Source organism: Tiliqua scincoides, chromosome 1, assembly GCF_035046505.1.
Source record: "Tiliqua scincoides isolate rTilSci1 chromosome 1, rTilSci1.hap2, whole genome shotgun sequence".
Classification (NCBI taxonomy): domain Eukaryota; kingdom Metazoa; phylum Chordata; class Lepidosauria; order Squamata; family Scincidae; genus Tiliqua; species Tiliqua scincoides.
In genome coordinates, this window is record NC_089821.1 from 232,853,799 (window position 1) to 232,881,047 (window position 27,249).

Genomic DNA, 27,249 nt, shown 5'->3' on the forward strand with positions numbered 1-27,249 from the left:
GGGCTGCCTATCATTCCCACCTGGCCTCCCATTCTTAATTAGTTGCTTGGACACTTTGTGATAATATATTGATTTGATTTTTTTTATTGTATTCTTCATGATTTTATACTTACAGTTCTCAGTTTATATTCCCTTTCTGTTTTGTTTAGCATTTTACTGTGTTTTTCTCTTTGCTGTATGCTGCCTTGAGTGCTCCATTAATTTTGGAGGGAAAGGTGGAATAGAAATCATTTTAATAAATATATAAATGTTCTTATCGCCTAGCAATTGATTCTTTCTTATTATTTTTTCAAGCTTTTCAAACCCCCTTTTAATAAATAGGGTTTTGCTTTCTATTTCTGTATCTAGCTGGAGCAAGGGTAAATTTGTAGGTGGTCAATCTATGATGGCTGTGGAATGCCCTGTGTAGACCTGAAAGTTCCATTATGCCTCTTTATTCCTTTTGCCTTTGGTTTGTAGTGCAGGATTTTTTTTACTAAAACTGCATTTATTTTTTCCTACTAATTTTGCTGCAGGAATTCACATTTTTTTGATTTGCATACATAAATTGTAAGTGCTAAGGAACAGTTAGAAATACTTTTTCATTACTAAAGTTGGTTTAGACTATGCAAAGAATACTAAGCAAGTGTTTGAAATACATGCTTCTGTGATGTTCTGGTGAAAGTCATGATTTGTAAAAAAATATTAAAAACTTTATCATGGGATACTTGGGTCCAAGCTCACTGTGAAGCTGCTACCTGTACACAGTCAAGATTAGCAGATATAGTATTGCCTTAAATCCTGAGGTTCAAACATCTGGCAGGTAAAGGGAGGCCATTTTCAGCAAAAGTCCCTTCATGTTAAAATTTGCTTTTTTGTTGTTCCGACAGAACCTGAGTTGATTTATCTTGAGGGGATCGTATAAAGCCCATCTGTTCACTTTAGACATTTCCCTTGAGAAAATAATCAGAGCCTATATTTATGCCTATAGTCTGAAATTATGAGGTTGTCTTGGCATTAGCTGACAGTTGTCAAATTTTGTTTGTTTTTCATTTTAAACAAATGTCTGAGGATTTGTTTTTGGGTTTTTAAAAATGCTTTTCAGGGTCACAATGCAAAGCGGAAAAATAGGGTGAAAGTGAGAGTGATCTGCATCTTCCTGAATTACTTTGATCACAAATTGTAAAAATGGATGTAATTTTCATTTAAAACCATTAATTCCTTTACAAACTAAGAACAACTAAGAGTGTAATTATTTCATGTTATAATGTTTAACAGGGTAGTTTTCTCTGTATGAGTGCTGAGATGAGTGCATTTGTTTTACAGGTAGCTATGTCAGTTTTAGGAAATTCATACTGAATTAAAAATAGCATTGAGTGCAGAGGAAAAAATTAAATAACAGTAGAAACAATGCAGTTTCCTGGCTTAATCCATCCTTTCTTAAGCTACTGTGTCACAGTTCTATTTTATTAGTTTTTGTTACAGGCAAAATATAAAGGAACAGTTCACTTGAATTTTTTAATAAAATATCAACATGTTCTATTTTTGTGATGTTTATCACTTTCTTTATGATGTCCGAATGAAACTAGATATTCAGTGTTGTTGAATTTTCTGTATTTCTCTCTATATTTTTCAGGAAATAGAGAAATTACAAATGGAACTCAATGAAAATAAGCAGCGTTGGGAACAAGCACAGCAGGATGCAGCAAGAGCTAAGGATGAATGTATAAAACTAACAGAGCTTCTGGGGAAAGCTGACCACCAACTGCACCTTGCCAGGTACTCTTCATCTTATTGGGCCTTAGGACCAATTTCAATTTCATATTGCTAATTTTGCCAGCAGCTTATCCACAGTTGTTGCAGATCGACTGACTGCACAGCTTTCAGGCAGATTAGAAGTGAAGATGTCGTGAGTAAAACATCCAGACAAGATGAAGTGTGACTGGGATTCAGTAAAGATAACACTAAATCTATTCATCCAGTTCATTCTGCAGTACTTTTTCAAACAAGAAAGTTGTGAAATGTCATCTTAGAACAATTGTAGTCAGTAAAAGTTATGTGAACCCAGTTATTCTTTCAAAATCATGGATGCACTTGCTTAAGGCACTGATTGAGATTGTATAGTACATTGGTCTCTATTGGCAGATAAAAGCCAAAAGCAAATATCACCTTCCTTGTTGCAGATAACAGTCAGATACTCATATATTCTTCAGAGAAAATGGATGATGCACAAAGCAGTCATGTTATGCACATTATAAAGAAGCTTGTGGTTTTTCAAAACTCTTTCTGAAGTTGTTGCTCATTTCTTTTAATAGTAAATTTATATAGCTTTTAATCAGAGTGGGTTCCATGTATAGCAGTGGTCTCTTTAGAGGACATGAAATTTGTAATAGAAAGTGTCCTGATGTTCAGATATGCCAGAAAACATTAAGGTATGAAGTATTAGGTAGAACGGAGTTACATGTAAGAGGTGTGTGTTCATATGTACATGCACATGCTGATGAATATAGGTGGTTCATTTAGGAGATTGTAGTTTGTCTCTTAAATGATCACACCATCCTCTAAAAAAAAAAAATGGTGTAAATTCAGATCATGGTCTAGCAGCAGATGGGGAGAAAAACACCCTTCTCACAGCCTGTATTTAGAGAACAAATATGCTAGAGGTTAATGAACTTGAAAAAAGTTTTGGGTAAGTTGTTAAGACAGCTAAAGTTTGGATTTTGCAGAACTTCTTTTATAATGATTTGTTGTGATAGTTAACCAAATGGTTTACCAATTGCCTTCCTAAAGCTAATCATACAAGTTATGAAGCTGTGTGGTGTCTTGGAGAAAATCCAAACTGTAGATAATTTCCTGAAAAACTTCCACACTCTTAATAAGGATACTAAAAGCTTAATTAAGTTAAGCATCCAACTAATATGCAATTCAAGTTTGCCAAAATTAATGACTAAATAATACTTCTGCAGTGGTGAGTATATGTGACAATAAGGTTGTGTGTTTTATTCTGCTGAATGTTGGGTATTTGTTAGACGTGGAATGGGTTTAATAACGGTCTTCGCTTTTGCTTCTTTATCTCTTCAGTGATATAATTTTTCCTATCTTACAAGTTCTCATAGTATTATTATTAAGAACATAAGAACAGCCCCACTGGATCAGGCCATAGGCCCATCTAGTCCAGCTTCCTGTATCTCACAGCGGCCCACCAAATGCCCCAGGGAGCACACCAGATAACAAGAGACCTCATCCTGGTGCCCTCCCCTACATCTGGCATTCTGACTTAACCCATTTCTAAAATCAGGAGGTTGCGCATACACATCATGGCTTGTACCCCATAATGGATTTTTCCTCCAGAAACTCGTCCAATCCCCTTTTAAAGGCGTCTAGGCTAGACGCCAGCACCACATCCTGTGGCAAGGAGTTCCACAGACCGACTACACGCTGAGTAAAGAAATATTTTCTTTTGTCTGTCCTAACCCGCCCAACACTCAATTTTAGTGGATGTCCCCTGGTTCTGGTATTATGTGAGAGTGTAAAGAGCATCTCCCTATCCACTCTGTCCATTCCCTGCATAATTTTGTATGTCTCAATCATGTCCCCCCTCAAGCGTCTCTTTTCTAGGCTGAAGAGGCCCAAACGCCGTAGCCTTTCCTCATAAGGAAGGTGCCCCAGCCCCGTAATCATCTTAGTCGCTCTCTTTTGCACCTTTTCCATTTCCACTATGTCTTTTTTGAGATGCGGCGACCAGAACTGGACACAGTACTCCAGGTGTGGCCTTATCATAGATTTGTACAACGGCATTATAATACTAGCCGTTTTGTTCTCAATACCCTTCCTAATGATCCCAAGCATAGAATTGGCCTTCTTCACTTCCACCGCACATTGGGTCGACACTTTCATCGACCTGTCCACCACCACCCCAAGATCTCTCTCCTGATCTGTCACAGACAGCTCAGAACCCATCAGCCTATATCTAAAGTTTTGATTTTTTGCCCCAATGTGCATGACTTTACACTTACTGACATTGAAGCGCATCTGCCATTTTGCTGCCCATTCTGCCAGTCTGGAGAGATCCTTCTGGAGCTCCTCACAATCACTTCTGGTCTTTACCACTCGGAAAAGTTTGGTGTCGTCTGCAAACTTAGCCACTTCACTGCTCACTATTATACCTCTTTTCAACAAAACGTAGTTCACAAAATGTTTTACATAGCAAAACAAATCATCCCCAAAGGACTACAGTCTTAAAAAAAAAAAATGATGCAGAAGAGACACCTGCAACAGCCACTGGAAAAGACACTATGCTTGAATGAAAAGGGTTTTGTCATGTCCATTTATTTTCTCCAAGGGATTATGTTTCTTATACATATAGTGTACACATGTTCCTCATTCTCTCCAATTCCTCTCCAGTTTGTCTGAGAGCTAGACAATGATTTGTAATTCTGTGGTAATGAGGAAAAGGAAAAAGAGACCAAATTCCAGATGATAAACCTCTTGCAGCTTCTGTGTTGCCTACTGTCAATTGCTTTATTTGTTCTTCTTTTTCTCATTACTCACGTTCACCTCTTCTACCACTGTTTTTTTCCCCCTCTTCCCTTCTTTCTTTATCTACTTCCTTGCTGTCTCATGCACTTTTTCTGTTTCAACCCTGTTGTTTTTACCTAAAAACTGGCTAATGAGCTGTATTTCCTTATGAAGAAATGTCCTTTTATAATGTGTCCAGCAACTTCTCCATGCCATCACCTCATTTTGGAATTACATCGTCCTGAATTACAATGCAGGGTACATTCGCAAGCACAAATTTACTATGTTTTTGCTTCCTAATATTGTATGAATGTAACTAATGTTGTCAGTTAATTCTGTCATATTTTAATGGCACATTTGAGGATGTCTGTTTAGAAAAAAAGCAATCGAGTGAGGATATGATTGAAATTTTATAAGCAGTGTTTAGAAGATGTCTCATTTTATGGTGTAGAAGAAGTGTTTTTCTTCTGTCACAACACTAGGGCCAGTCCTGTGAAACTGATTGGTGGGAGATTTAGAATGAACAGTGGAGAGAACTTCACACAGTGCATCATTAAGAAGTGGAATTCACTACCGAAAGATGTGGTAATGGCCACTACCTTGAATGACTTTAAAGGGAGACTAGAAAAATTCATAGAAGACATGTCTGTTATTGACTATTAGTCATCATAGCCATATGTTACCTTCAGGATTAGAGGTAGAATGACTCTGAATACCAGTTGTGGAGGAGCAGGGTTTGAAAGGAGTATGCCTTCAACTCTGCTTTAGCGGAGGTGGGGCGCGATCGCTCCTCATCTACTTTCACTGCTGCGGGGAGCCCTGCTGCAGGTCGTGATGGGCTCCCCGCAACCCCAGGAGGCTGCAGGGGCTTGGGTATGTGTACCCAAGCCCCTGCAGCCCCCCTGAGCGGTGCAATCCTGGGGATCACACCGCTACCTTCCCCCACCCCTGATGCCTCCCCCACTCCAGCCCACGCAAGAACTTAGTGGCTCTCAAACTCTCCCAGAGAGTTTGAGAACCACTGGCTTAAGCCATAAGAAATACAGATTGCATATTTCTTCCTTATGGAGTGAATGTAGTATCAAAAGAGGTATATTACTTTCATGGCGGGATTGTGTTGTGTTGTCTGTTAACAGCAGTGAAGTTCAGTCTTTGAATAATTAGGAGGTTCCATTGGTTATTTTCCTTTAAAAGAAGTCTCCTTGGAATTCACATCTGGTTTAATTGGAAGATTCAGATTTGGCTCTTCTCGTCGAGCTGAAGTTCAGAATTGTTGAGGTATAGGGTTCTTATTGGAGCTGAGGTTCCTTGTTCCCTTGGTTGTTTTTCACTTATGTATTTGCTTGTGCCCCCCTTCTGGTGTGTGTTTTTTATGTTTTTGTTTATTTTGCTTGTTTTGGATGGATGCTGGTGGTCCCTTTGGAGCTAGAAGATGTGGGACAAAAAATTTTAAATAAACCAACTTACAGCCTAGTCCTAAGCTGACTCAGCACCTAGAAGATAGGAGCGCCTAAATGTGTTCCCTTAGCCCAAGTAACACAGCTGTAGCTCCAGTGGATCTTCTCTGAGCTGCGCCAGCTATTTAAATTGCATAGAACTGAGGCTCATGTCAGGCTTCCTGGCCTGGGAGGGGGCACAGGCTATGGCGGCAGAGTCTTCCACTATCTTTGGTCCCTGCCTGGGCCTCCCCTTCCCCATCCAGTTCTGTCCACCCATGCCTTTTACAACACTTTTACAACTGTTGGGCCAGCGGTATGAGCGTACCACGGGCGCTGAAGCCCAATAGGATCAGGCCTTTAGGTACTTGCAGTAAGGTAGAGGTAAACTTAATGTGAAGTTGCAGTAAGGTAGAGGTACTATGAGGTGTTCTGCCAAAGACTTCAACTGAGTTTTGAGGAGGGATTTAAAGGAAGTAAGAGGTGATCAGGAAGGATGTTCCAGGCCTTAATGGACAGCAAAGTAGAAGGGGGTGTTTGGGGGGGGCAGGAGACTGAGGGTGATGTTGCTGGGGGAGCAGAGGACATGGGTAGGAGTGTTGCGGGATAAGAGAGAGGTAAGGAAAAACAAGGCTATGGAGAAGTTTGAAGGAAAGGACCAGAAGGTTCTGTTAAAACAGGAGTGGACAGGAAGCCAGTGAAGGCTTTTAAGAAGTGGGTGTGCTGTAATCAAAGTGATAGGGAAGTATTGAAAACCTTGATGTTAATGTAAACCTTCTTCCTTCCACAGATTTTTAGTTTACTCTGTTTCAAATGGCAAATGTAGTGTGACATACATACATATAAACCACAATAACTCTGCTCACTCTAACCCCAATACCCAGTTGTTGCTTGTATCAGTGGCTTAAGGCTGTTTTACATGTAACTAAAAGGGTCTCTGCATTTCCACTACAGGTTAGCCTCTTCTCTTCTATGAATTGTATGCACCTAAAATCATGTGACAAATGTACATGGGAGCCCCAACCAATTGCTGCTTCTGAGGACAAGATTTCCACTTGTTCTTGAAAATGTGAATGCTCTTCAGATGTTACAGAAAAGGCTAGATGACTGGTTCCTAAACTTCTACAGGGAAGTTGGGAACTTAGTCAGTATTTGTGGAGGAGGGGCGAAGGCAGTGATGCTATCGCCAGGATTGCACTGCTGCCAGGGAGGAATTGCAGCGCCGGCCTCCTGGAGAATGCAGGGAGCCTGCGAATGCCTCTGCAGGACTCCTCAAACATCAGAATGTTTAAAAATAGCAATCGCAACCCACTTATGGTTTGCAATCATGAAACTGGACGTGGGTTCTGATTGCTAATTTTAGACATTTGAGGCTTGGGGAGCCCCGTGGAGGCATCTGCAGGCTCCCCACGCCCACTGGAAGCCAGCGCTACCCCTCGGGTACTATAAAAAGACCTTGATCACAGCAGCAGCGCAATCGTTGTGGTGCCATCGCTGCAGGGCCACTCCCCTTAAGGGGAAGTGCCCTGCTTCCAGTTTCCCTGGTAGGCCACAACCCACAAGTTTGGGATCCACTGGACTAGACTGACCTACAGTGAAAATGCAGAGAGGTAATGAAATGTAATGTTACTGAAATTACCCACTGACTTAGGCTATTGTGTGTCCTGCGTAGAAGAGTGTTCCACAGATAATGGCACCCACCAAGACTGACTCTTTGTATCCCCCTGTATCCCTAAGCTGACACACAGATGGGAAGCTTAGAAGCCTCTGGTCAATTTTACAGAATGCATTGAGATATAGAATTGGCAGTGCATGCAGAGTGCTTGACAGATCAAGGTATTTAGCCTTTAGAGGTCATAAGTGTAAGCCTTGATTTTGGCTTAGAAGATGTAGTGTCCTGTACTTCTGTGTCTTTAAAAATACTATGTAATTTGGTTAATGTGTTAGAAGGATTGAGGAATAGAAGATGGAAGCGTTTCTAGTGCATTCTTAATATAATTGATTGAAAGCATTCTGCAAATAGCATCCAACTGTTCTAATGAACTGGCAGGGGAAGAAGGGTGATTTGTTGTTTGAAAACAACAGTGTTAGTTAACTATTCCCTTTTATTAAGTAAAAGTAAATTTTGTCTCTGCTCTACAAATCATTTGAATTAACGTTTGCTTTAGAATTCAGTTTAGGACTGTGCCAGCTTTTTCTCAACTAATGCTGATATTCCCTCAGAGTTCCTAGTTCAGTGGAGTTCTGGGCACTATCATCCTCTTCATCATCTTGTTCATCAGACTATCATCTTGTTTTCTCTTGCTTGGTTTATGGTGTCACTCTGTATGAAGCTGCCCTTGAAGGTTCATCTAAGAACAATCTCTGAATTAAACAGGTTGTAGGGTGCAAGCTCATCAAGTTGACTTTTGTTTAACTGCTCTGGCCCAATTCAAGATGTTGGTTATCATCTTCAGAACCCTGCGTGGCCAGAACCTGGCACGTCTGTGGGAGTGTCATCTTTGAGGTCTTTAGTAGAGTTCTTCTCTATAGGATTTCACTTCCCAAAAGTATGCTGTGTAGGGTATTCTCAGTGTGTTGCCTGCCATGGAATATTGTCACCAGGGAGACCCACTGATAGGCATGAATAGTTTTCAACAACAATAATACATTTGTGTTAAAGTGAAGCTTGTTCTTGGATGAGCTTCTCCCTTTTCATGTATGAAAGAAACACCAGGAAGTAAAAGGAAACATGTTGACATTTCTGCAATTAACTAGTTGTATTTCTATTTTTTTGCCTAGAACAGGGGTTCAATTCAGAAATGCACATGCATAATTTTCCACCCATTTTAAACCCTTAAATTATTGCTGTTTGAACAACTTTGGAAGTTCTGACAATGATTGCAATAGTGGACGCAATACATTGGAAGCTGTGTTGCAATCCTATTTAAAAGAAGTTAGTTTCTGGAATTATATACAGTCCAGCCGTTAGCATCTTCAGGGGTTCTGTTCCCAGAACACCCGTGAAAGCCAAAACCCATGAATAACCAAGTCTGTGAGTCGAGGCCCTCACCTGACCTCCAGACATGACTAGAAGCACCTTCCCATCATGTCTGGAAGGCTTTCTGAGGCACAGGGAGGCTTTCATGAGGGTGGTGCAATGAGCTCTTGCACTGGGTGACTCAAACCCTAGTGATGCCTCTGGAGCAGACACATGTTAATTTCATATAATCTGCTTAAAAATATTGGTAGTGTTGCATTTCAGTAGAAGAGCTCAACAGTATTTGTTGATATGCAAAAATATTTTTTGAAAATCATATCTTGAAAATCAGGGCATACAATGGAGATTTGCAACACATCTTCCTTTTTAGCTTCAAATATGTACTGCTGATCTGTTCATCTATTATCCACTAGCATATTTTCAACAGCTTCATTGGCATTAATTGAAATTTGTGTTATAATAAATAAGATACATAAATTAAAGCTATCCTTCTACCTTTCAGGTTCTTGTGATATAAATATGTTGGTTAAACTTCACTTTGCAGTTTAGCATACCAGCAACCCCTTTTGCTAGAAAACTGTGTCTGCACATGCATGCGTGTCCACTCCACCCCCAGGTTCTTACATTACTTTTCATCTTTTAATGCAAGTCGTTGCTATCACTGATGAGTATCACAGGTACTTTAATAAAGATATTAGGTGTACTGTTTCCTAAGTCATACATGATACAAAGAGGCATACTTTTTATGGTGTTCTTTTTTAAAGAAAAAAAAGTAGCATATAGAGGTACGCTTATGACATTAGTTAGGCACAAAATTCAAACAAACTAATTTAAAGCATTCATTTACTTTCTCAGTGCAGAATATATCTCATCATTAAAACTAAAATCAGTAATATCACAGATTCATGGAAATATGTATTTGATCAAGCTCCAGGATAATAATCTTAAAACATGTTTTTATCCCTAGTTTCATAACCATCACCTGGAAATTTATAATTGATGAGAAATGTAAAACCCTGCAATAAGTTACCATGCTTAATAAACTTATTCGCTTCTGTTTTGTATGTGTATTTGTCATTACGTTTAGGATTGCTTGTGGTTTAGTCAACATTTATTCCTATCTGTTTTTCATATACAAAGGCATTGGGATGCCAGAAAATAAACTGTTAATGGAGAATTAACTTCTTTGGCATGCTTTTATACTTATCTTCCAAATTAAAGAAAATGAAATGGGCAGAAGCAGAGTGTAGATTACCTCCTTTTTGTCAAAAATGGTGGGAATTTGAAAATTAATAATAAAAAAGGGAACAGATGCAGTAACATGCCAGAGGGAGATTAATGTGGAGAGTAAAATCTGTGAGCAACAAAACTGAAGCAAACTGAATCAGTGGGAGGTGGTTGTACAATCAAAATCAGGATAAAAGAGAAATTACAAACAACCCTGCACTTGTCAAAGTAGTAGTAATGAAATCCTGACTCTGCCAGCAGTGAGAACCTGTGTTAGCACTTTGGGGTAAGGATGGAAGCCGGGTGCCAGGTAGGAGGGCAGTGTTAGGTTGCTGGGCAGCAGCCATCTTGTGTAGAACAGATGGCACTGAAAGCTGGCAGGGGAGGGGCTCCTTAGCAGAACTAATCAGACAGTAACGGATAGGGCAGCTGGGAAGACTGACCACAGAGAGAGAAGCTGCAGGATAGCTGCAGAGTTCCATGATGTTTACAGTGGTGTGCCCATTGGTCTGATATAAGACCTTGCAATGCCTTTTTACTGCAAAACACACACACACACACACACACACACACACACACACACACACACACACACACACACACACAAACTTTTGTCAACTGGGCAGTTTAACTGGAAAATTTGCAGCATAAGGAATGTATAAATCCACTGATGAACTGACTCTGTGAATTTTTGAAAATCTGGATCTTTGCTACTATTTGTAGCATGTCTGGTGTTAGTCATACTGAAATGCTTACCCTCTAAGTTCAGTATGCTTTTCTCCTTTAATGAATAGAAATGCTAATTTGAAACTAAACTTTACACAGAGTAAATGCTATACATCCTTTTATTAAGTCGATGATCATTTGTCATGAGTTGAGACAGGATCCTCTCTTAAGATAAAGGTCATGTAACATTGTTCTCTGTGCTCTTTACAACTGTAATCATTGTGTCTTAAGTCTGTAATTTTGAACTTGACTCGGTTTTAAGTAACACAACCACCATCATTGTAGTAAGCACATGAATTGTATTGACCTGTGGATGAAAAATGTATGATCAGAGTCTGAAATGGTGACAGTGAAGCTGCAAAAGAAAATACAACTCTGTGTTAGAAAATTGATTTAATTGCATCTGAAATAATGGACCTGTTACATAGAATGATTACTGTAGCCAGATGACCAAGATGAATGTTAAAATACTTTGGAAAATAAACAAGTGCATATAGATGATGCATCACTTTGTTGAACAAAGGGAATTGCAGCTCCTGCTTTTGTGTGTGTGTGTGTGTGTGTGTGTGTGTGTGTGTGTGTGTGTGTATAAATTCCTCTTTGCAGAAGGTTTATGGCTTGGCTCAATTATTCATTTAGAGTGGGGAGGGCTGGAAACATTACAGGGATTTGAAATAGGTGGTATAACAGAGCCATATGCTATTTATGCATCAGTTTCTGCAATATATCTAATTTGGGGCTGTCGAAAAAAATTAGACTTATTTGATATAACAGCATATTAGTAAATGACTGCAGTAGACTTGAAAGTTGCCGTTTGTTCTCCTTATTTGTAACTGAATCTTGCAGACATTTTTTTCTTTCCCCGAACTATTCTTTGAAAAAAATCTTGGTTCTTTGTCCTGCAGCAGTACAAACCACAAATATTTCCACAACTGAAAAGAAGGTCTTGCTTAAGGTAACTTTATAAAAAAGGGGGTGCAGCAATTAATAATCCTTTATTATGAAGTGTGTAGTTCTAGTTGGGGACACTGACCTTCTCTTGATTAGATTCTTAGAGATATATACGCTGTTCTGAATATTATGGAGGAAGAAATATTTTCTGACATCATTTAGACCATACGTTTTTTATTATGACATATATTGAATTATTTGGAACAAATCAGATCTCTTGTTCTGGCAATGTCTTTAGAAATTGATATAACAATGGACTTTATAAACTGTCAGTTGGCTAAAATATAGTTGTCTGATATATTTTATCTTTTAAAATATCTTGTTTGAGATCACAGTATTTCCAAAATTCTTAAGTATTAAGCAAAAAAAGAAATATGTTATGAAACCTAATAGCTGGGTAAAGTGTAAATATCTTGCTGTGATTAGTAGGGAATTTTATATCTGAAAATATTATTTGCAGTACTCCAACAGTTTCTGAAGCAAGAAACCTATATCTTAGGTTAGATATATACCTATATCTATTTAGATATAATACTTAATTTGTACTATTTTGTATTGATACTGGTCCAGTAAGGGAAGACTCGTGCACACTTCAGTTGCTGCAGGATACTTATTGCTTATCTGTTTATTATAATAAATATTTCCAAGTCCTTTCCTGATAGGTCTTTTAAAAAAATAGATGATTTACCTTTTTAATTAGAAAAGATTGTTTTGACATTTTGATATTATGCTGGTATTTTTATTTCCAGCATTCGTTTTCTTTTGCAAATATGTCTACATTTATAAAATAGCATGGAAAATATAACTATTCTTTTGTGATAGAGATTTAAAATGTATCACCCTGCATAAAAGCAACCTCTACTGCTACAGTGTGTATAATTATTCTATTTAGTTCTGGCCATGAAGTTTTCTTTCCAAATGGTAACCTGGTGAGCCTGTTTCTTGAAGTCTGTAAATGAGTTCCCATTCATTTGAATAACTGAAGGACTGACATTGTGGTAATTCTGGTGGCATTGACTGTGGTGTTTGACCTGCTTGACAAAAGTTGTAGGGAAACTTCCTATATGTAAAATGTTATTGCCATATCACGGATCCAGCCCTGTCCTTACAGAGAAATAAAGATGATGAACAGGAGAAGCACAAATGTATGGTTACTTGTATCTTTCCCATCTGGTAACTCTCTTCTGTCTCTGGTCTATTCAATTATAACAGAGAGCAGACCTCTATAGATGCATTTTATAGTTGTGGCAGTTATGCTGCCATGAACTGTCCCACTACTGCCTGTCTCATTCCTGCAGTCTGTGAATATTTTGCAGAAGTGCAGCTGGTCTATGACTTATTGCCCTGACTATGGTTATTTCATGTTGCCAGCAGAATATTACTTGTAAAAAGGAATACATTCTATTACATGGATAGGTCAGATATTGCTCTACAGTAGACTTTCCTAGAACACCTTAGGCTATCTTTATACTCTTGATTTAATATTAGATGGATTTTATTTTATGGAACACATCATTTAAAAACAAAAGCTAGTTTCTAATATGCAATACATTTTAAAAACAGATCCTGAATTTAACAGCCATATATTGTCTAATGTTGAAAAATTTACTGTTTTTATGTTTCTTTTTCTAAAAGGTTTGAGAACAAAATAGTGGCATATACAAGAAATGACATTTAATTCCGTAGGGAACTCCAAAACTTGATTTAAAAAAATTATATGCTGGATAAAATTTTTAATTAGTTACGAAGTGAAAGTATGTTTCAGTTAACTTTCTGACACATTTCTCTCTTTATGAGTAGTAAAGAAAACTACCTTGTTGTTTGGCTTTCTGTCTCTTAAAAAAAATTTTTTTTCAAGTCGTTTCTTGTTCCAGATGAGTAAAACTGTTTAAAAGGCTAGTTAATAATTCAGTATTATGTGGCTATCGGAACCAATTTATGAAAGCAGATGCATGCCTGAATAGCTCTGCATAATACATACTGTTGACAATGTGAAATGTCTCAAAGTAACTGCACGGCTCTTTCCGTTAACTTGCAGAAAGCATTTGAGTAGCAATATGGATAATCCCACAAACCAAAGGAGTGACTTTTAAAAAGTGATCAGTGGTGAATTGTGTTTTTTAAAAAATCTGATGTTTCAATCATAGATTAGTAGGCTGAGAAATAATTGTGATCCAGCTCAAAGCTGGATCAAAGCTAGAACAGGAAATGTTCTATTTTCAAAATTTCAGTTCATTTCTCTTCCATCTTTTTTTCCTGAACCACAAAATTTCCCTCTTGTTGTCTTAACTCAAGAAAGGGTATTTATTCTATACTCTTTTGGTCAGGAATTTCTCTCCCCTGTCTCTTGCATATTTGCTACGTGGATAAAATGAACAAGATTCTGCAGTCAGATGAATAGGCATAAATGAAAACGTTGCAGGATTTTGCAATGATCATTAAATATCCTATTATTTAACTTCTCTATTGTCTCCTCCAAACCAGAAAAGTAATTTTCACAAATGGATAACTGTCCAGCTTTGTCTTTTGCTAGGGATTAAATCTATGCCGACAGTTCTTTTGACAATGACCTTGAGGGGTTTTGCATCTTGAAGAAGAAAGCAGAAGCTTGCGGTAAACAAAGTTCACTTCTGACAGATGGATTGAATGACAGAAAGGTTGTGAGTGCCAGAATAGCCCTGGCAGAGGAGGAAATGTTCAGTGGAATCCAACAGGAGAGGAGGTGTGAACAGGTGCAGGGTTGCTGACGGAAGGGGAACCAGATGGAAGGAGCCAGAGCCAGTTTATTTAAAGGAAAAGGCAGAAAACACTGAAAGTCTGTACAATTCGTGGCTAAAAGTGTGCATGGAAGAAGGTAAAAAAGCAGAAAGCAAAACTGCACAGTGGGATATCAAGCACTTAGCGTAATGACAGTAATTGTGAGTTTAGTTGGAAAGTTGCTATTAAAATCCATTCATCCATTGCTCTAAATAACATAAAGTGTTTAAAACACTTTTTAAATTGACAAGGATATTGCTTTGTCTGTCAATTTTTTGTAATGTTAACACACAAAAGTTATGATTAGGAAAATGTTGTGGTGCAGGCAAGCCAAATCAAGATGATAGCAAGATAAGACTTCAATATTAGCTACAGTGTCATCTTTAACTTTAGTAAATTTTGCTTCCCCCCTTTTACTAAGAAAATATCTCATTCTGACAAAATATGGAAGTTCAACACATCCGATTGCCCTAAAGCTTATCTTCTATAACATTACAGCATCTTACTGTGCATTTTTGTATCATTAGGATGATTAAAGCTGCAATCCTGTACACACGTACTTGAGAGTAAGTCCTACTGAACATGGTTGGACTTATTTCTTAGTAAATGGATAGGATTTCACTGTAAATGGGGTATAATTTTATGAGATAGTGTAGTTCTTTAAACTCACAGAACCAAGTTTCTTATGACATTTAAGACCAGCTCACTACTCCTTTAGTACCATCCTCTTAGAATGGCATTTGGAAAGCCACTTCTTAAAAAAAAAAAAAAAAGGTGAAAACTAGACAATTGGATAGATTTATGTTGTAAGGCTTTTTACCCACCCACTCCTCCCAAAGAGCAACTCATTGTGCTATATGGCAATTTTTTGAAAATTCTGAAAGTTTCAAAAACAGATTCTGTTGTAACTTAGGTGTTTGCTGTTCCAAGATAAAATGACCTGCTGAGGACACAAGTCCTGGGCATATGCTTGAAGGGATTTGTTGTTTGTATCCTACAATTATGGAGCAAAGGTTCAATCTCAAATGTCAATAAAATAGTTGAAAAATAAAAAAATCAGCATCAAGAAATAGATATGCAGCTCATGACTTCTCATGTTCACTCAGAAGTAAGCCCCTCTGTGTTGAAAGAGATTTACTTTCATATAAGTTTGTAAAAAAGCTGCCAAAAAAGAAACATTTTGATAATATTATTAAACCTTTTGGTCGCAATCTAGAACATTGTTGAAGTCAACAATAAAATGTCATGAACCATCAAGGGATCCTGCAGTAGGTGCACTGATGGTAGCACTCTCCTCTTCAACTCTCCTCTTCAACTATTCTTTCTTAGGGCAATGGACTCAAAGATATCTGTGACAACTGTAGAAGATGTCCTGAAATAGAACATTGAGGCTTCAGCAACTTTTCTACATGTCTCTTTCACCCTTGTCATTTGCCAGAGCAACGACTTAAGACTGAGCATTGGACCTTGATCTTCTTAAGGCAGTTGAGGATGGCTTAAAGAAATTTCACTGTCAGCTGTCCTGATGACAGTCTCTTCATTAGATACCCAATTCAGCCATTAGATACCCAAGTTCAACCCAATTTAGGGCCATGATTTTGAACACTGTAGCCATAAGGAATGTCTGGCTATAAATTCTGGGAAGTAGATCCAAGTTCACATTCTTGCCAGGTGAGTGTGCCCTTCTGTAGAAACAAAAGCTAGAAAGATGGCTTTATCTATGAGCAGGGAGACAACAAGAAAGTTGAGCCTCTGAACAGTCTCACAGATTCCAAGACTACAACTGCAAATGGAGAAGTGATGTCATTAAGCAGGCAGTGATATCATTGAGTAGGTCATGACCAGAAATAATCACTTTTTCTCACTTAGGAACTCATTAGCTGCAAGTGACAAAAAATATAGAAATCTTTATCGTATTTTCAAGATATGGAAGAGCCCAGTTATTACATGGGTTGCCCTTTTGGCACATCTCAACAGCTTTGAGCAGCTGATAGTGGTTCTGGGAGAGTCCGAGGGCTGGATAATGAGCTTACGTGGGCTGTATCTGGCCCACTGGCCTTAGACACCCCTAGTCTAACCAGACTCAAAAACCAGTTCAGAGAGGGGTTTTCAGTAAATCAGAATTGATAGACCTAAAATTTTTTGGTTGCCTGAAACCTATACTGAATTCCCAAACTATGTGTCACGGCACCTTGGAGCATTGCAAGGCAGTTGCAGGAGCATTGTGGGATACCTGCCACATGGTAGGGAGATCATGCTGCACCACTCCAATCAGCTGTTGGAGGCTTGGTGCAGCAGGAGGAGCTCTAGCGTGTGGTTTTTCACACACTGGGAAAAGCCTGCCCACCCTGGACCCCTTTCCTGTTTGTAGTGTTATTTCAGGCCTCTGACTCCTCAAGTCATTGCCAGTCACTGCAGGGAGCCATGTAATGTGTTCACAATTTGGGTGGGTTGTGGGTCCCGTCAGTTTGGGAACCGCTGCTCTAAACTCAAGAAGCCATAACCAATTCTGTAATAAACAGACTCTTGGCAGTTTCTTTTGAGCACTGATGAAAGCTCCGCTTGTATTTCCCAATAAGCAAGATGAAATCTGGTAGATGTCAACCTAGGACTGGTACTCTTTCTCAGACTTGCCTGCTGGCAGACTGCAGTCCAGCAACAACAACAACAACAACAACAGTATTTATATACCGCTTTTCAACAAAAAGTTCACAAAGCTGTTTACAGAGAAAATCAAATATCTAGTGGCTCCCTGTCCCAAAAGGGCTCACAATCTAAAAAGATGCAACACTAGCAGACAGCCACTAGAAAAGACACTGCTGGGGTGAGGTGGGCCAGTTACTCTCCCCCTGCTAAATAAAAGAGCACCCACTTGAAAAAGTGCCTCTTAAATCAGTTAGCAGGATGTAAGTTAGCAGGGTAACAAGACCTCACTATAGTGATAGCTTAGTCTCACAGGCTAAGGTACCCACATAATAAAATAGGTGATTCAAGACATATGGAAAAGGTTTGGAAGAGCATCAGTTGGCTGAAATTCCAAGGCATAAGACTTGCTCTGACAGCAAAAACATGTATCAACTGTCAGGGCAGAATGTAATTCTGATATCTGAGCAAGGAGGTAGCCCTCTTGCACAAGGCAACCTGCAGAATATTTCAGTGGGCAGAGAGTCAGCTGGCATCCCTTAAGACAGAGATACTCTTAAGACAGAGTATCTGGCAGGTGTGTCTCCATCTAGCCTGTAGTGGATTGGCTCTGCTGGATGACCATTCAAGATTCGGAATGAACCTTACACCCTCAAGTCTTTCAGATGCAAATTTGCATATTTGGTCTGCTTCTCTTTGGGACTTCCTTATGACTGGCTCTTTTTGATTACAATTGGTTGTATCAAACGAATTAATATTGTTACAGCAAATGAGCTATCAAGGAGGCAACAGAAGAGTACAAATATACAACTAAAACAAGACTTACAGCATCATATACATTGTGCAATGTCATTATTAACCTCCAAACAAATGTATAAGGAAGTGCTGACCTGTTATAAGTCCTGGCCTTAATTACAGGTGTTTATTTTAAAACAGTTCTGCTCCATCTGTTACATTAAGGTGCACAAAACTGCTAACACAGTTTTTAAAAACAATACAAACAATATAATAGTAATTATTAAGTTTATTTATATACCATTTTTCTACAAAAACTATTTACAAAGCAAAATAATAAATGATTCCCTGTCCCCCAAAAAACTCATGCTCTTTGGCAGAAGAGACACCAGCAACAGCTACATGAAAAGATGTGCTGGGGTTAAAAATTTCTGGACATTCTTCAAAGGCAGCCCCACCTACAGGTTGACCCATCCATGAGGTCAACTAAAATGTTCACCTCAGGCACCAAGATCAGCCATTTTATCTGCAAAGTGCCTACCACATTGGTGAGAGGAACATATGTTCAGTTGGACGTATCCTGAGTTTTCTGGCACCATCATTTGAGATGTCTCCCATGCTGTTTTGTTGCAAAGATGCGGGTTCCCATCTTTGCTCTGTGGAAAGGCAGAAGTCATTCAAGAGTGATCTCATCTACAGTCTTGCCATTTTCCCCTCCAAAGGTCAATCAGGGCTTCAGAAGGATTGCTGGCTGTTCAGAGCAGGAAGCACCCCCCCCCCAGCAATCACAACTGCTCTGTATTTTCCCACTGATTGTCAGTTTCCAGAATCATGCAGAGATCATGAAATCTGGAGGGGGAAGTGATCCTGACTGCTGAATTTGGATCCTGGACCTGGTGGTCAAAAGAATTGAGGTAGCACTGAAGGCTTCTAGAATGGACAGATTTACTGACCCAAGAACTGATGCATCAATCACGCATTTCAGCTGATAGTGTGAGATCCAAGAGTTGTTGACTGAGGCTTCCTTATGAGGAAAGGCTACGGCGTTTGGGCCTCTTTAGCCTAGAGAAGAGACGCCTGAGGGGGGACATGATTGAGACATACAAAATTATGCAGGGGATGGACAGAGTGGATAGGGAGATGCTCTTTACACTCTCACATAATACCAGAACCAGGGGACATCCACTAAAATTGAGTGTTGGGCGGGTTAGGACAGACAAAAGAAAATATTTCTTTACTCAGCGTGTGGTCGGTCTGTGGAACTCCTTGCCACAGGATGTGGTGCTGGCGTCTAGCCTAGACGCCTTTAAAAGGGGATTGGACAAGTTTCTGGAGGAAAAATCCATTATGGGGTACAAGCCATGATGTGTATGCGCAACCTCCTGATTTTAGAAATGGGTTATGTCAGAAGGCCAGATGCAAGGGAGGGCACCAGGATGAGGTATCTTGTTATCTGGTGTGCTCCCTGGGGCATTTGGTGGGCCGCTGTGAGATACAGGAAGCTGGACTAGATGGGCCTATGGCCTGATCCAGTGGGGCTGTTCTTATGTTCTTATGCTGTTTGGTTATTCTGATGAGATGCTGAATATAATCCTGGCTTCTAATCAGCAGTCTACCAGTAGGTATGGTAAATTGCGATACATGGGAAGTATTCTGAACTGGTGCTCAGGTAGGCAAATTGCCCTAGGAACAATGGGTGTGCAGTTGGTTGTCTCCCCCAGGATTAGCTAGTTAAGGGGCTTAGCAGGAACAATTTGAAATGGCATAAGGAATCCTTTTCCTCCTACGTTTGCAGGGTCCTTAAGGCATGACTTTTCCTAATCTACCTCCTATTTAGCATTTTCCCAGTTGGAATTTGAACTGAGCTTTGACAGAGCTCATGGCTACAGTACCAATGTGGGAACTTGCATTTAAGATATTGTTTCTACTGGTTATCACATCTGCCCAGACATCTGTGCCTGAAACGATTTCCTCTAACTCACAGAATTATGTGCATTTCATGCTGACCAAGTCCTTAACCTGGATTAAACATTTTTGCCTCAGGTTAATTCAGTTTTCATAGATCATAGGCAGTGAATTTCCCTCTTTTTGTTGGAACAAAATCAGTGACAGAGTCTAGATGTTAGAGCATTCTTTAGATTTTTTTTTTCCCCTGCAATGACTTGGAGGTTGGTTAACTTACTTGTCTTCTCCATCTACTGGGCTTTACTAGTTACTGTATCTAATTTGGTCAAACTTTTTCTTTGTGTTCATGCAGCCAAGTTCAGGCATTACTTATACTTTTCCTCACCTCCCCCCCTTCCTCATTAATTCCTTTTCTTTTGGATTTTCAATAAACTTGTTTTCTTTGGACTTTTGCCTGCCCAGTTCACAATCACGGGTAAAACAGTGGGTTTTCACAACTAATCATTCTGACAGTACTGTAATCTTGATTTTAAGGTCTGTGCTCCCCGGGAAGAAGTTTTTTCCCCGATTGCCCTTCTCTGCCTGAACTCTTTAACCTGAGATGGTGGTAGTGGCTAAAACTACCAGTTTCTTCCCCATTCAGTTGCTGGCCCCATAAAAGTTGAGAGCAGGAAAGGGCATGGTGTGCATACTAACCATTAGGTGCTACTCCCCTTGGCTTCTTTGTTCCCCGTGACCTGGCTTCTCCTAATAACTTCCCTGAGAAGGTGATATATGTTTAAGCTCTGGACAATTAGTCACATGCGGGGAGAGGTAGTTGGGGGATTCCAGGATGATGTACTGCTTCTTACTCCATCTTTCTTGTTCTTGGTAAAGTTCTGTTTACCCTTTTGACATGTTCTGCCTATTGTTTAGTCATGTTGTTTTCTTCAGTATACTGTATTTGAATATTGGCATGAATGGAGGTTGTTTTTCAGTTCTTCTAGACTAGTCTGGGCAGAGTTAGGAAGCCTGTATGACTACAGAATGAGTATAGTAAACTGGCACTACCTCTTTAGTGAATGGGAAGGGAAATACTAAAATCGTTCTTCAGCTTCAGGTGAAAGTGAAACTTCTTCATTCAGTATGCACCATATGAATGGTGGTGCCATGGAAGTCTGGCCCCGAGTGGTTGAGTTCAGGCCAAAGGTGGCCATTCCTAGTTATATGATAGTATGAGGCCACCTTCTTAAACAATAAATTAATTGGCTGGAGATTTACGATGGATAAAACGAAGCATTTCTTCACGTAGCCCATGATTAGTCTATAGCAGGGCTTTTCAAACTGGGGCGTTGCAACGTCCCAGCCTGTGGGTCCTGGCCTCTGCCCCCTTAAGGGGTGGGGGCAGGCTGGAGGCAGGTAGGAGGCTCAAGGTACTGCAGGGGCTTGGGAGCACTTACCCAAGCCTCCTGCAGCCTCCCCAGGGTGCAGGGAGCCCGGTGCAAACCTTTGTTAGGGCTCCCTGCAGCAGTGAAAGTGGAGCGATCGCGCTCCACTTCCGCTTTAGCAGAGGCGGGGCTCGATCGCTCCGCTTTTACATTCACTGCTGCAGGGAGCTCTAACAAAGGTTTGCACCAGGCTCCTTGCACCCTGGGGAGGCAGCAGGAGGCTTGGGTAAGTGCTCCCAAGCCCCTGCAGCCCCCTAAGTGGCGCAATCCTGGGGATCGTGCCGCTGCCTTCCACCCACCCCCGCTGCCTCCCCCTGCCCCCGCAAGAACTTACAGTGGCTCAAACTCTCCTGGTGAGTTTAAAAACCACTGGTCTATAGAGTTTGTTTGCCACAAGTTCTGATGTTCACTAGCTGGGATCGCTTTAAGAGAGGATTGGACAAATTCATGGATGACAAATGTTGGCATCCTTCAGTCTTGGAAGACTATGGTATCGCGCTCTGAATGGTTTTTCTGGAACAGAGTGTCCTCTCCAGTGCGCAAAGCCTGGGTAAAGTAGATATGGAGGATAGCCTGTTACCCATGCAGCAAATCCCCCCTCTCCACGTCGCTGAAATGGTCCAATGGAAAGGCAGAAGCCAATACGGTTGGTTCCAGCGGTGTCGCAGGAGTTGCCAGAATGTGACTGTGTTTAGCCACGAACTGCCTCAGGGACTCCAGCTCCGGATTTTGCCTCGAGGTTGACTCCTGACGCCTTTTCCATAACTGGATGTAGCCACAAAGCAGTGGAGGTTTGGGATCAGAGTTTTCCTTCTCTCAGATGAGCTGCCTTCCCAGGCTAACATGTCCCATCTACCCGGTGGCTGTTTAGTAGCCACCTACCTGCCATGAATGGCAGGTGTATCATGAAAGCTATGCACTACCTCTGGGTTCAAGAGCAGTATGTTCTGTATCCCAGTTGCCTACTGTGGGAAGCAGAGGGTCTCTGTTTCTCTTTCTCACCCCCCCCCCCAAGTAATACTTGTGTGTATATTGTGTTAGAGCATTAAGAATGTATGATTATATACATTGCCATAAGTGGTAATGTCATCACTCATTAATTTAAATGGGGGGAAAGCAACTATACACATACATGCCATTATGAACAGCACCAGAGTGCATCACCAGAAGCCAAAAGAATAAGTGAGAAGGCACACCACTTGAGGAAACATTTATGCAAAATAAAGTGTAAAGGATAAAGATTTCAGAACCATGGACAAGTTATACAAGATCTATCAGTTATGAAAACATTTATTTTAGTAGTTTAACTATTTTAACCTCATATTACCAATTTATTTAAACCATCTTTTGGCCATTTTTGGTTTATTTAAACCATCTTTTGGCACACATTTTATTTATTTAACCATCTTTTGGCACACAATTTATTTAAACCATCTTTTGGCCATTTTTGGTTTATTTAAACCATCTTTTGGCACACATTTAGAATTCCTATACCAAGTACACATAAATATAACAAAAAACCTAAGAGACTGAGCCCAATCCTATCCAACTTTCCAGCTCTAGTGTAGCTGCAGTGCAGTCCCGTGGTATGGGAACACATGTTCCCATACCTTGAGGAGGCCCCAGTGACTGCCCCTCCACCACAGGATGCAGTGTACACCCTACTGGCACAACTGCACCAGCACTGGAAAATTGGATAGGTTTGGGCCCTCACTTGGTAAAATCACACTAGCAATGACCAAACAGGGATCTCTTCATTCTCCAGCTCTCCAACTTCAACCCTTACTCTCGTGACAAACAATTATCTTACAGGAAATGTCTATGTGTGCAATGATGACCAAATTTCATTCACATGATACTAGACACTTTTTTTTCACAGAGGGTCCCTCCAGTATGTTCAATACTATGATTTCCCTCTGCTCTCACCAGTGGTCCCCACTGACTATCAAACTGATGCAGACAGAAACTGACACTCTCAGTGCTTCTCCTTCTGCTGTCACTAGCCAGAACATACAAGGCATTTTCAGGTCCCCAACAAGGGGAAGGCCAAGGGGAAGACCTATCCTAGAAAGCAGTATATCCCACTAAGCGGTATATAAATACTGTTGATTGATTGATTGATTGATTGATTATCCTTTCTTTTGCTGTGTATCCACTTTGTGAACTTTTTGTTGAGTAGTATATAAATGATGATGTTGATTATTATTAAGTCTGTGTTGCATCCAAAGGAGTTTAGAACATAAGAACAGCCCTACTGGATCAGGCCATAGGCCCATCTAGTCCAGCTTCCTGTATCTCACAGCGGCCCCACCAAATGCCCCAGGGAGCACACCAGATAACAAGAGACCTCATCCTGGTGCCCTCCCTTGCATCTGGCCTTCTGACATAGCCCATTTCTAAAATCAGGAGGTTGCACATACACATCATGGCTTGTACCCCGTAATGGATTTTTCCTCCAGAAACTTGTCCAATCCCCTTTGAAAGGCGTCCAGGCCAGGTGCCGTCACCACATCCTGTGGCAAGGAGTTCCACAGACCGACCACACGCTGAGTAAAGAAATATTTTCTTTTGTCTGTTCTAACTCTCCCAACACTCAATTTTAGTGGAAGTCCCCTGGTTCTGGTATCATGTGAGAGTGTAAAGAGCATCTCCCTATCCACTCTGTCCATCCCCTGCATAATTTTGTATGTCTCAATCATGTCCCCCCTCAGGCGTCTCTTTTCTAGGCTGAAGAGGCCCAAACGCCGTAGTCTTTCCTCATAAGGAAGGTGCCCCAGCCCCGTAATCATCTTAGTCGCTCTCTTTTGCACCTTTTCCATTTCCACTATGTCTTTTTTGAAATGCGGCGACTAGAACTGGACACAATACTCTAGGTGTGGCCTTACCATCGATTTGTACAACAGCATTATAATATTAGCCGTTTTGTTCTCAATACCTTTCCTAATGATCCCAAGCATAGAATTGGCCTTCTTAACTGCCGCCGCACATTGGGTCGACACTTTCATCAACCTGTCCACCACCACCCCAAGATCTCTCTCCTGATCTGTCACAGACAGCTCAGAACCCATCAGCCTATATGTGAAGTTTTGATTTTTTTGCCCCAATGTGCATGACCTTACACTTACTGACATTGAAGCGCATCTGCCATTTTGTTGCCCATCCTGCCAGTCTGGAGAGATCCTGGAGGAGTTTAAAGGTCCTCTAGAACAATGAGCATAAAATGACCCATTTTGGAACCATGCTGTGTTCTGGCCATACCTGTCTATTGGCTGAGTTCTCCTACCTGACTATAGTTTAGGGGAAATACCAAAGGTTGGTTGAGTTTTCCCACCTCAGTACTACCCATGGGAGTGACTGAAACCGAAGCCTGGATATACCTTAAAACGGGAAAGATGGGTCAAAATTTTGCAATTGACTTTGGAGAACAGAGCCAACTTCCAAAGATGTCCCACTCCTCTATCCAGTAATGCAGGTGATTCATCCTCTGTGCTGCACAAGTGGATTTTTTTTTTAGTGCAGGCAATATGCAGTTAGAAACTACATTTAATTTATTTTATACTGCATCTGATCACAAGCATCTTATTTTCTCTATTTTGTACTTTGCTAATTTTACCTTTACATAAAAATTTTACTGTATAAGAATAGTGCCTGTCTCATTAAGATAAAACCTAGAGCTATTAGAGTGTTTAGGCTCCATTACCTTGGCATTGTTTGAGTCTATGCTATAAGTGCCCTATGAGTGCAAAGATTTGTATATGTGGGAACAGAGACCATTTGGTCTATGGCATCCTTTTTTCCCCCTCCAGCAATAGGCTCCAGCATTGAGAGATCCAGAAGTTGATCAGCTAAACCCAGGCTAGGTAAAGGCTTGATTTGAGGCCATCAATTCTGCCTCTGGTGACAGTTTTGACACACACACACACACACACACACACACACACACACACACACCCCAAAGAAACCAGACTGGGCAGAACAATGATGGTTAGGTTGGGTTGCTGTGGTATGGCTCATTCTCTCCTTGCATCATTGGAGCACGAATGAAAAGTGTGGTGCCCAAGGAATATGCTTGCATTTTCACTACAAATTGGTTCACCTCCCCTCCCCAAAAGAAAACCAGAATGGCTAAGAGGGCAGCAAAAATGTAATGAAAGGTAGTAAGTTCTGTACCAGTAACAGTTTTTGAACAGTAGAATGCATTCCATGTAGAATGCATTCATCTTGAGGTAACAAAGGGCCCAATCCTATCCTCCCCCCTCCATTTCCTGATGCAGTCATGCCAATAGGAAGCTTCGGAGAGGAATTATTTCCCCTTCTCCATAAGCTTCTCTCTCTGCAGTGGGTTTCCTTGGACTTGTGTCAGCTAGTGATCTGGTAGGGGAAAGTGGGCAACATAATGTGGCCAGCCTCGAAAAGGAGGGGATAGGATCCGGCATGCACCATTGCTGCCAGATCCACCACTTCCCTGTTCCCTTCCCTGCCCACTCTTGCCCCCTCCTCTCCACTCCTACAGCTTACCTGCAGGCAGCGGCTACTCTGGATTCCATCGCTGTGTGTGATGCCTCTGCAGCCTCCCTGGTTGCACGGTGGAAGTGCATGGCTCTGCACACTTCTGTAAGGTCATCTAGACTGCCATAACACAAACACCCCTGCAAATGCTAGTTTTCACAAGCTTCTTTGCAAATCCTCCTCTGCAAATGTCACAAGAAAGAGTTAATTTTCCTTGAGCAAGTAGTGAGCAATCATGTAACATTCTGGAGTGATTGGCTGGTCTAGCTCTTGATAGACTATTGAAAGCTGGCTGAGTATAAAGAACCACCCTTTGGGTAAGAAAGGGAGTCTTACTCCTTGAGATGGATGCCTGTCAGGTCACACCTGGGAAGGCAGGTTGAAGCTCTGTTCTTGAGTTGTAAGTGTAACCTTTGAGTGAGAGTTAGGAGTTAGTTTTTTAAAAAATTAATTATTTTAAGACTGTTGTGTATTGTTTGTTTTGTTTAAGTACCTGTGTTTGTTTCTTTGTTTTTATCTGTAACTTAAAGTTAAATTCCAAAATAAAAGTATATACAGAAGTATTCTATTGAGTATATGAGGGGTTTGGGGACGTATCTAAATTTAGTCTTGGCCATTCACCATATAGATACATGGCTTAAGCTGCTGCTGGACTCTAGGGCTGCTGGCTAGAGCCAAACCCCAGATTGGGTCAGAAGTTGCTGGGTGTTAAGTAACCCCTTGTGTTATTAGGGTGTTTTATACTCTGAGTTGGTGATATAGAATCTGGTGTTAGTTGCCAGAAGGGTTGATTGGTTGATTGCCCTGTCTGGCTGCTTGAGATAGATCTAAATCAATTATCAGGTTTAATTACTTATTACCCTGGCTGGTTTGTGTAGATAGACCAGGTGAAACTCACACTGGGAGTGAGGAAGGGGGACAGGAATGGGCCATAAGGCATAGATGACAGGGGTCAAGTCCCTGTCTTCCAGCAGAGGGCACCGCTGGACTGTTGTATTCTCCAGACAGTAGCCTAGCCCTTGGGAAAAACCAGAGAATCTCAGGTATTCATACTATGTAATAGAGTTCACATAACCTAGCAGACATAAAGAGCTCACAGATTACGTGGGAGGGTTGAAAATGAATGTTCTTCCTAAAAAAATCTCCTTAAGATGCAAACTGCCTTTCAAGAAAGTGCACAACAGCTATATAATATTAAATGAAATACACAGTACTTCATTTCTTATTATCTTTCCAGGACAAAGTACACATAGACTTTTAACCGCCCATCCCCAAAAGAAACCTCTCCTCCCCAACCTCCCCTCCCTATTCTTCAGTTGTACTTTGCTAGGATCACTGGTGGCTAGAAAAAAGTGACTTGGAAATACTTCAGGATTTTGCAGGCCATCGAGTTGTCTAATCTTGTTGATGATGATGCAATTATTAAATAATAATAAATGCTTGCTCAGTACTTCTG

General features: G+C 40.6%; 1 protein-coding gene and 1 long non-coding RNA gene across 4 annotated transcripts in view; one reads left to right on the forward strand and one right to left on the reverse strand.

Annotated features, from left to right (window-relative positions):
• Nucleotides 1-27,249, forward strand: part of SDCCAG8 (SHH signaling and ciliogenesis regulator SDCCAG8) — a 150,644-nt gene that overhangs the window by 53,421 nt on the left and 69,974 nt on the right. For all 3 annotated transcript variants that reach the window (XM_066617459.1, XM_066617466.1, XM_066617477.1), the window contains one exon: nucleotides 1,616-1,758. In XM_066617459.1, coding sequence (XP_066473556.1) covers nucleotides 1,616-1,758 — 143 coding nt within the window. The remainder of the gene's footprint in view (nucleotides 1-1,615; nucleotides 1,759-27,249) is intronic.
• The window catches only part of LOC136641590 (uncharacterized), a 52,500-nt gene continuing 43,554 nt past the window's right edge, over nucleotides 18,304-27,249 (reverse strand). Inside the window, exons 4-5 of the long non-coding RNA XR_010793886.1 lie at nucleotides 25,803-25,975; nucleotides 18,304-18,608 (exon numbers count right to left, since the gene is read on the reverse strand). This is a non-coding gene — a long non-coding RNA (uncharacterized lncRNA). The remainder of the gene's footprint in view (nucleotides 18,609-25,802; nucleotides 25,976-27,249) is intronic.